The sequence below is a fragment of the Hemiscyllium ocellatum genome, chromosome 22, assembly GCF_020745735.1.
Source record: "Hemiscyllium ocellatum isolate sHemOce1 chromosome 22, sHemOce1.pat.X.cur, whole genome shotgun sequence".
Taxonomy (NCBI): Eukaryota; Metazoa; Chordata; class Chondrichthyes; order Orectolobiformes; family Hemiscylliidae; genus Hemiscyllium; species Hemiscyllium ocellatum.
Window position 1 is genome coordinate 33,930,797 of NC_083422.1, and position 10,112 is coordinate 33,940,908.

Below are 10,112 nucleotides of genomic sequence, written 5' to 3' on the forward strand. Positions count from 1 at the left end.
ATAAAAGTCCTCGTACATGTAGCAGCTTCATTTAATAATAACGAACTGTCATTTAGCATAAAGCTTTATTATTTAATTATTAAATAGATCCCTATCCCTGTGTGTACAACCACTTACCAGGTGAGGTGCTCTGTAACTGACCCCGCCAGCTACTGCGAAATATGTCTACAGTTTATACATGTAAGTGTAAATAGTCTCAGCGCAGCAAACCCTTGGCGAATCAATTAATCCTTCCAATATTCTTCACTGTCAATTAAGGGGACTTTTGAAAAATAAAGTTTATATCGTTTGCACAGCAGTTTCCTAACTTGTTAGTTTAATTAAACACTGTCTGAGGTTTCAATGCTATATCGCCGTTGAAGGAGACTTCAGCCGAGATCGTATTGCTAAATGTGGCTCACCAAATAAACAAGAACCTCAATACATTGAACACGAAATGAAATACACCTTATATCACATAATAGTTGACTAAGAATGCTTCAATAATTGTATAAAAGCTGAGGTAGGGTTTCTTTTTGCCGGGTAGAATAACGTATCCCCAGATTAGGTACACATCATCCAAAATATCAATCCAGCTCGATTTCCCGCTAAGTAATTGTGCCCGCAAGTATGGACGTCATGAGATTTTACACTTTTCAACTGATGATGTTTTGGTATTTGCAAATATCGTGTCGTTTTTGGCCGCAAGTGTTGTTATTCATACTTTATTAGCAAAACAGTAGTTTCCCTGTTTCTTGAGTTAATGGTTGTATGAAACTACACATTTGAGTAACAAAGACTGCTTACATTTTATTTTTGTTCACAACAAGTCTGTTCAACAAAATTCGCCATTACAATATCAAAAACGCAAGTATTTTATTTCTTTTTTTGTCTAAAACATACAGAACACCAATTATTCTCGCAGTATCTTACATCTGGTGAAATAATCAGAAATAATAAACAGAACAGTATTATTTGAAAAAATTTAGAAATTTTTATCTTTTGACCTCTGTCAATAAATTTACAATCCAAGCAAATTAATATACGTTGTCACGATACATTCATTAAATAAATAAAAAGAACCTTAAATATTTTTTTGATTGTCCTTCAGTTAAAGCGCCTTGACATTAGAAACTTGATAGCGTCCAGAGTCGCTACTCGTCACACGTTCTTCCAGTTTAGACCAATGTATATTGGGTTTCAACTTGCAATGATTTTCTTTAAACTCTAAAACAGTGCTTTAACTTCTATTGTACAATATTGCACAGATACGTGAAACCATAATAAGGAACAACATTTTCACCACTCCTTTTAAGTACTTACAAAAAAAGACATTTACAGCAGATCGTCTCAAAACTACATGGCTTAATCTTACAAAACGGAATTGGTCAAATAAAACGAGGATAAATTGATAAACCCAGAGTAGCCTTTAAAGGGGTACAGCTGAAGCTGGAGGATGTGAGCAATGTAGACATTTACAGCTGGTCTTCTTGTGGTTCGTTGCTTCAAAACTATTAGGTCTAATCTTACAAAAAAGGTAATAACAAGATAAATATTAAAATAAAATCAGACTGGCCGCAGGAGGGGTACAGATGTGACTACAGGATGTGAGTAGTAGGCTGGATGTGGGAATGTTAGTAATGGCTGGGTGACTGGTGCGTTACCAGGGCTCCCAGACTCCGAAGCCGAGTTCTCATGGTATAAGATAGGCACCCGGACTATCCTTTGAGCCGCGTGGCTCATGTTGGCTGCTTCGAGTTCGGCAGCCAGCTGCCTTTTCCATTTATTGCGGCGGTTCTGGAACCAGATCTTCACCTGGGTCTCAGTCAGGTGGAGAGAGGCGGCGAGCCCTGCTCTTTCTGAGCTGCTCAGGTAACGCTTCATGTCGAAGGTCGACTCCAGTTGGAAAACCTGACTCCTGGAGAACACCGTGCGAGTTTTCTTCTTCCTACAGGGCTTTCTCTCGGGACTTTCCGCCCTCTTTTTCCAGTCCTCACTGTTGTTATCTTCCTTCTTTTGTTCCTCAGCGTCGCTCGATTCCTCCAATACGATCTCTTCCAGGCTTTTGGCGTCTTCCTTTTCTTTACGGTCCGGCTCGATTTTGAGGACCGGCTCGGGAGAGTCCCTGTCCGGGGAGGAGTCTCGGGCACATCCGCTGCTCTTCTCGACAACTAGCAGGATAGAAAAGCACTGGGGTTAGACACGCTGCAGACCAAAGGCGATTAGGAAGCTGGGGCATCAGAAAGGTGCTTAAAGATCACTTACCTTCAGTCCGTGGGAGATGCACCCCTGATGTGAGTGTACAGGGATACCACCAGGCGGGGGACCTCTCGAGATAGTGCGCCGGCAGCGCAAACCTCTGAGCTGGGAGTTCAAACCTGGGGAAGCCGGGCTCCCTGCAGTGAGGTAAGGAGAAAGTCGCGCCCTCGACCACCCCTTTCACGGTCGACAGCAAAGTCTTAGGCTTTGACGGCTTTCGATCACAGTTCAGCAGGTTTTTGATGGAGAAGGAGGACTCTTTAGGCGCGATGGGACTCTCCTGCGCTGCTGTCTCAGGCATGGCCGCCTGACTCCGGGCAGACACTTGCAGGCACCGTGCGGAGGCTCGGGCAAGAAAGCGAACCGCGTTGTTCAGAATCCCGTGAGTTCAGCAAAACGCACCAAACTTTTGCATGTGGGGACAGTGGAACTCCACAGCAATTTGCAACAGAGTCGGAGGCATTCAGCCTCAATCTGGCGCCAGATGATAATGATGAAATAAAAATGTCATACAAGTTAAATGCAGAAAGTATACGGCGATTGGGCACGCACAATGGCAAATAGGATTACCGAAGGAAAAAAAAAGAATGGCATGTAATGAGTCCACCTCCCTATACTTTGCGCTTCGCTTAAGGCTATAAGAGCTCGCCTGTTATTGGCTTTATATAGTCCAATTAGGCAGCAAATGAGGACGAGACTAATACCACAAAAGAAACTCGTCCTGTAAACCACCACTAGACGAGCAGTAGGCAAATGACTTACTCCTGTCCATTGGCACAAAACGCTGCTTCATTTCCATCTGGAGGGGAAATTTGTTTAAAGTGCCCAGGCTTTTCCTCCTCTGTCACTTTGAGCGCCTCAAGCCTTGGTTTGTGCCCATTGTGGCAGTGCATTTTACAACGGGAAAGCAAAACAGCCTGGTTTCTATGAATCGGTTACTTTCCAGGCTTTGTCTTTATTTAAAGTCCAGGTTCTATCTTGGCTGGATGGTGTAATAACAGCAAATAAAGCTACTCCGCCTTTGAAGCAGCCAGATTCGAAAAGAGATGTAGGCAGTATTCCATGCGGCTTTGAACAGAGACGTTCAGTTTGTGAGGTTTTCGTGATAAAGTGTTATATGCCAGGGATATATGGCACATTAAAACGCGATTTTATGAAGTGTAGCACTGCAAGAAATAGCAATAATTTTATTATGGAAGCAAGCCCAATTTGTATATGAAGATTTATAAGTAGAACCGATATGCTATGACCTCAGATTTAAGCAGGATTTCGCATATGTCACTTTAATGTTACACTGTATTTCTCATGAGTTCATTTAATAGAGACAAACCATTTTCACTGTTTGCCTGACTTTAACCCCCAGTTCCACCCCCCACCCCCCACCACACACACACACACACACACACACCAAAGTCTCGAACTGCTTGTGCACATATGCTTCCTAAAATACACGCAGAAAGGACTCTAATATTTTTCATGTATTATTTTTTGGCAAAGCTTATAACCCAATGGAAACACATACAAAAATGTTACAGCGCTAATTTATCAGGAGAGCTGAAGAAGGTGACATATTTTGTCAGTAAACGAGAACAATTTTATATTAAGCTACCACTTAGATATAGCACTTGGTTTGGGTAAATGTCAACCGAGGACTGCCTGTTTTGATTATTATTATTCTAATTTATACCGCTGCAAATCTCACGACAGATCTTTTATTCTACACAGCGCGCCAGCTCAGTTTGGTTAACGACATAACTGGGTGTTGCATGGGAATTCGGTTGTATTTGCTTTGAAAGCTTTAATTAAGGTTTTATTTTAGTTTATCTATATTTTCATATTACAAATGCGTTTCCTTTACATTAACCGTGAATACAGCACAGTGTTTGTATGACTTAGGTATTTACATAATGTTCCAGAACTGTAAGCGGATATATGTCGTCAATTTGCAGTTTGGCCCGACAGCGCATAATAGACAATGATTACTACAGCCCAGCTCTTATCTATAATTCAGATAAGTTATAGCACTGAGAAACATGCCAACACATTTGGATGGGTGTGCGTTGAAATTGAAATACCCATCATCATTCCCTGTATATAATTTGCAACCTGCGGCCTTAGCTGTTTACCCAATGATACATTTCGTTTCATTCGGCTGAATGATAATGTGCACACCTTAGTGCCATTCCACTGGTTACTAGGCTGCATCGTACTATAAACGACCAGGCTAGTATACCAGGTATTTGCCGTTGACTCTTATGTTTAATTACTGGCATCTACAACTCGACAACGTTTTATCTTTCAGCACCTATTACAATTACATTATTGTCCATTCTGATAGACGCAAATTAAGCAATTCTACGCGCCTTGACACCCAGAAAACATTTAGTCAAATCTATGGGGAAAATGAATCATGGGTGCATCACTTTATATATAAAAATACATGTTAACGATTATGCAGGGCAGTAAAGGTAGCTGTTGCAAAGATAATTACAACTACAATACATTTCCCCACGGGCTGCAGAGTAATTCATGATTTGCATTTGCAATTAATTTGTCTTTCAAAAAGAGAATCACCTGCACGCACAGAAGGATTGTCGTGTTTATACTCATTATAAAAGGGACTGGACTTACTTCTAAAGTTCGAACCTCATTACGCCAACGCTATAAAGCTCCTTTGTTCTACAATGTTACATATTTGCCTGCGAACTGAAATATAGTCAAGGAGACTGAGCACGATTGTTTGGAAGATTATTTGCAAGGCGGTGTGGCGGGGTGAGGGGAGGGGAAGGTGGAGATGAGGGGTGGCAAACCAGTTAGTTAGTTAAAAGCACCTACTGAATGATCATACACACTGTAATATCCATAGACACTCAAATGGAAAACAAGACATGTTTTCTAACTGTTTCAAACAAATCTAAAATGGGCCATCAAACGGGACATGCAATAGATGAAGTTGGAGAACAATGAACCAAATAATGTTCGAAATGGGATTGTGACTTCTTTCAAATGAAACGTGAATATGTTTGGGGTTTCTTCTGATTGATGCCAACACCGCAGTTCCTCATTCAAACCCCGGCCAGTGACACCACTCCCAGAAAGGTTTGACATCAAAACATGAATCTCAGTTTGTGTAGGCACATGCGGACAACGTGCGCAGATATTCTTTCGAATCCGCCGTGTGACAGATTTAGCCTTTGTTATCCTTTGGGAACTTTTTCATCGTCTCTTTATATTATAGTTGAATTAATATTCATGTTGATAGGAACTGGATAGGATGCAACACCATTAATTACATTAACAACAATGCGCGGCAGGGTTAGGGTAATTGATACAATTATGTGGAATAACCAGTAATAATGAAACTAAAATCGGAATGCCCTTATGTGTAACGAATGCTATAATTTCTTTAACAATTACCAGATTTTGCAAACCAACAGGCGAGTGTAGTTTAAGGCTTTAAGTGGGTCCAGCAACTTTAATACATTTGAAATGCTCAAGATCGTTTTAAAATCCTATTCTTATCATATTCACCCACATCATCTAGGCCTCGCTTTCTTAGATTTCATGTCCCCATTGTTCATCATGTCTTTTATTACTTTAAATCTCTTATTAGTGAATTGTTTTACCAGTTATTTGGAACAGTGCTGCGATATCAGATGGTACAAGTCGAGTATACAATAACTATTTTACACTTTCAAACATAATAATTACAACAGAAAGTCTCTCTTTGTCAGTTTGGCATTGATAAACAGATTAACAGCGATGTAAACAGTACCTTTGAAGATGCATGTATATATTATTATAGATTGATGTTTGAGAGAAAAGGTTGCTCTCAAGGGATAGGTAAATGTTTATGTATGATACCTAGAATCACCCACACTCCTGGATTTATTTTAACGTTCAATGTAGGAACTCTCTGTACTTTTCTTCCGCTATATATTGTTTTTCGGAATTCATTCCCTTCCTCATTTACTGAAGTAGTATTTAATATAAGGATAACACAAAGTTCCCAAAATCACACTAAAGTCTTCTATTTGAAAATAATGGTTTGTAAGTGTTGCTGACGAAGCCACAATAAGTTCGCATGTAGACCAAAATTCTGCAATCACACGTGTACTGCAACCAAAAAGTTAAACAAATCATACAGGGACTTCTCCAAGAACTTGGACGAACGTTTGAGGGTTAGGTATAACATCGTGAACAGTATCAAACTAAATGAACGGAATATTTATTATTAAATGTTATGCACATATTACAACAGTACTCAATCCCTAAATTAGACAACAATGCTTAAAAGCACCACTAACAAACTTTGATTCGACTTCTTTTTGAGTGCGGCAATTAGCGGTTAGAACAAACTATTAGACATCTAAATTGGACAATGTGTTTCTTTTTACACGTCCCAGCTTATTAATTACATGACTTTCACTAAAGGAATGCATTGTTCTCTCTGATGCTGCTTGGAGATCACCTTCGTCCCTCTATTGTGTTACAGACTGATTTTTTTTGTTGTTGCTAATCATTTCCCTTCAGGTTATGGGAAGATAGATCAGAGAGGTACACCTTTCGAGGTCTTAAAACAACCCCTAAGGAGGAGACATCAGAAACCGCGAACATGTCCATCAGGGCAGTCAATCTCTCTGACAGCAGATACTTATCATCAGGGAGCTCCTTTGTAATATGAAGTCTTGAAACAAGAGATAAACGAGCTGCTTGATACTTTAGGTGTTGGCCCTGAATGTGGAAGACTTATATCGTTTTAGAGAATGATTCTTTTTTCCCTCTTACTTTTCAGTTTCTTTTTAAAGAGATGACAATCATGTCAGTAGATAGAAACAGAAGTAAGCCAAGGGCAATTAACCTTTTGTCTGCTGCAGTAAGAGCAGTGAGAGTTGGAAACCACACCTCACAATCCTATTTTTCTTCGGTGTCGTGTGAGCAGGGTTATCTCGGCGAAACTCTGCCCGTTTGGCATAATCGTTCTTTCATGACTGGGGATAACTTACTTACTGTGGCTGGAAACAGACCAGCCTGGCAGGGAAGTATACCATTGGTTCTCGGAGTTTAAAGTTATGTTATGAATGTTAAACCCTTAACTTTCCTCATCTGGTTGATGAAGCCATTCACAAGGGTTGTGTTCAGGAACAAGTGCCGTCACTTTTGACGAAGAAATACGGCAGATGGGAGTGTATAAACGATTCACAATTAACACAGGGTTCTGCGCTGATCGCTGCCTGTACAGCACCCCCTGTTGATAAATATGATCTGTATCACTATACTGCAAGCACTTTACAGGTCAACGGCATGCATTTTGCTATTCTATTTGGAACAGCAAAACCTGGTGTAAATTCTTTCATTTTCGGGAACTAAAATAATAAAAAACACGCCTGGCAGTAACCGACAGAAAACTTTGTGTAAATCTGCAAAAGCTGAATTTATTATACTGGATTTGCCATTTCCGAGGGATCACTGTGTTGGACTTGTTTTCTTTATATAAATCTAGTTCTTAATCTAGTCAGGGTTAATTCCAAGACTCTAGACGAGCCGGAGCAGTGTGAATTTGGGACTGATTTGCATGGAGCACATAATTCTAATGGATTCTTAACAACGTGTATGCGAATTGACGATATCGATTCAAAGCGATCTCGATGGAAATTGAAGTCCTGTTTTCAGCTCAGCACTAACAATGAACGAAAAGGAGATACCCGTATTGCTAAACTTGTGAATCGTTACAAACGCTCAGGATGAAAAGAGGGAGTGAAATTAGAAACCCTTCTTTATAATTCCTCTAATGAAATGTTAGCTACTCCAGATTGTTTTAAAGCAGGTGTCAGGAAATTACTTACAAAAAAAGAGAAGGCTCTTCAGATTTTAAGTTCAGAACCCTATAACCTGTTTTTAACATAATGGTTATGAAAGGTAGATAGGACTCTAGACAAATCCCAAAACGTGAATGTATCATTTATCAACCTGCGAAAGAAGTGTCTTTTCAGATACAGTGCAAATGAAATGGTTTGATTTGGGGGTGGAGGTGGGGGTTGTGGAGGGGGGAGGGGGTCAATCAAGCCCGAATCTGTTCAGAAGGCTTTTAAAACTTAACGTCCCATTTTTCTAAACAAACATATTTGCAAACCTGATAAATGCAGAATTATTTGTTTACACATGTCCGGATTAAAAACCCACTGGAGAGACAGAGGAGGAAAATCTTCAGTTTACTTGTGCTTTTACTGACTGCTTGAACAGGTTGTTAGAAATCAAACTCCAGCTGGTGTCAGAAATGAGGAGAAAACACTGCGGATCTGAGCAGAGAAACAGAGACAGTTAGAAACACACAGCAATCCAATCTGGCCGCGGACATTTTACAGTTGGTTCTGATTTTGATACAATCTGGTTCCATCCTGTATTTACTCAACCACTAGGCACATTAGTAGTTGGTTTTAAATTATGCACACCATATGATTTGCTGTCTTACACATTGCATTAAAATGCAGAAGTTATTATGATTTAGGTTCAAGGTCTGAACATTACCAAATTGAATATTTTCTTTGCAGATCAGGCATACCAGGAACCAGGAACTCAACAATGTCTTTCCAAGCCAGTCCTTGTTTCTCTATAATTGTGACAGTGGCGTTTTAGGACTTTGCCAAGACTATTTAACATTTTAAAGGCTGTAATGTTATTAAATCCGTTGCATAGTGTTGCATGAAAACATCAGGAACACAAATATTGATCTCTCCTGGATTGCCTGGCAATTTAAACATTTAAAAAAACACGCACACAACTTGCGCACCAAGGTCTTGAAAGAAAAGGCAAAATTGGAATGACATGGATAGTCAACAATAACGTGTCGGCACTTGCACAGTTAAATGTGAATGACTCCAACTTTATGCAATATGTATTACCATAATTAGGAACACTTCAGGAATGCTGTCAATATCAATGTCATAGTACCTTTATTGGCAAAAGGCAATATGCGACCAAAACAATTTTGAGGTTGTGTGAATTATTAAATATTATTGCATTATCGCGCTCGGTCATGATGAATGCTCCAAGTGAAAGCTTTGAATCATGACACAATGGGGGAATGAGTAACAGAGAAAATGCTAACCTCGCCACGATTCTAAATAATTTATCCAAACCAAAGTTCGGCAGCTCAGTAGCATCTAATATTGGAGTCGCCGTTCATTATTAAGACCACAGGCAAACAATTCAGATTTTGTCAGAGTGATAACATGAGATTTGTTCATTTGGCGTTGATACCCCAACAGATCGCTCCGCCCAACAACCGTAAAGGGACGCAGACGCTGTGACAAAAACCGAAATTGCTGGAGAAATTCAACAGGTCTGGCAGCATTTGTGCAGAGGAAGCAGATTTTATGATAATGATTACCATTTTTTTTTGCGCCAGCCAACTCAGTGCGTTTGATTTCTGGCTTGATTTGCTGTAGAAACAACTCAAAAGCCAAACTGCCGATAGTATTAGGTGCATTAGTCAGAGGGAAATGGGTCTGGGGTGGGTTACCCTTCAGAGGGTCGGTGTGGGGACTGGTTGGGCCGAAGGGCCTGTTTCCACACTGAAGGGAATCTAATCTGAAATCTGGAAAGCGAGCCAACATTTCATGTTGGGACTGTTTTTTTTGCTCCTCTTCGGTTACATTTGTACACAACAGTTTGGCTCGTTTGACGTTCGTTGTTTTAAAGTTGCCTGAAGTGTATATTCCGGATTGACAAGACGAGGAAAGGCAAGTGACGAAAACATTCAAGAAAAGATGTTGTCTAAAATAGAGTAATGCAGTGTTTCTCTCTACCGCAGCATGTGCATTCATTGCTCGATCTATCCAATATATTGACCAAAAATGAAGGGAACAGTTACA

The 10,112-nt window shown here is 40.0% G+C and overlaps 1 protein-coding gene across 1 annotated transcript; it reads right to left on the minus strand.

The window, feature by feature from the left end:
• Window positions 1-903: 903 nt before the first annotated feature.
• On the minus strand, window positions 904-2,874 carry LOC132826474 (homeobox protein HMX3-A-like). Its single transcript, XM_060842432.1, has 2 exons — window positions 2,245-2,874; window positions 904-2,150 (listed from the first exon to the last, which is right to left on the minus strand). Exons 1-2 carry the CDS (start codon window positions 2,537-2,539, stop codon window positions 1,546-1,548), a joined length of 900 nt encoding a protein of 299 aa, XP_060698415.1. The 5' UTR covers window positions 2,540-2,874; the 3' UTR covers window positions 904-1,545.
• Window positions 2,875-10,112: the final 7,238 nt, after the last annotated feature.

Coding starts and splice junctions, on each gene's coding strand:
- LOC132826474 (XM_060842432.1), bottom strand. CDS start 2,539: ATGCCTGAGACAGCAGCGCAGGAGAGTCCCATCGCGCCTAAAGAGTCC. Junction 2,151..2,244: donor GCATCTCCCACGGACTGAAG/GTAAGTGATCTT, acceptor CTATCCTGCTAG/TTGTCGAGAAGAGCAGCGGA.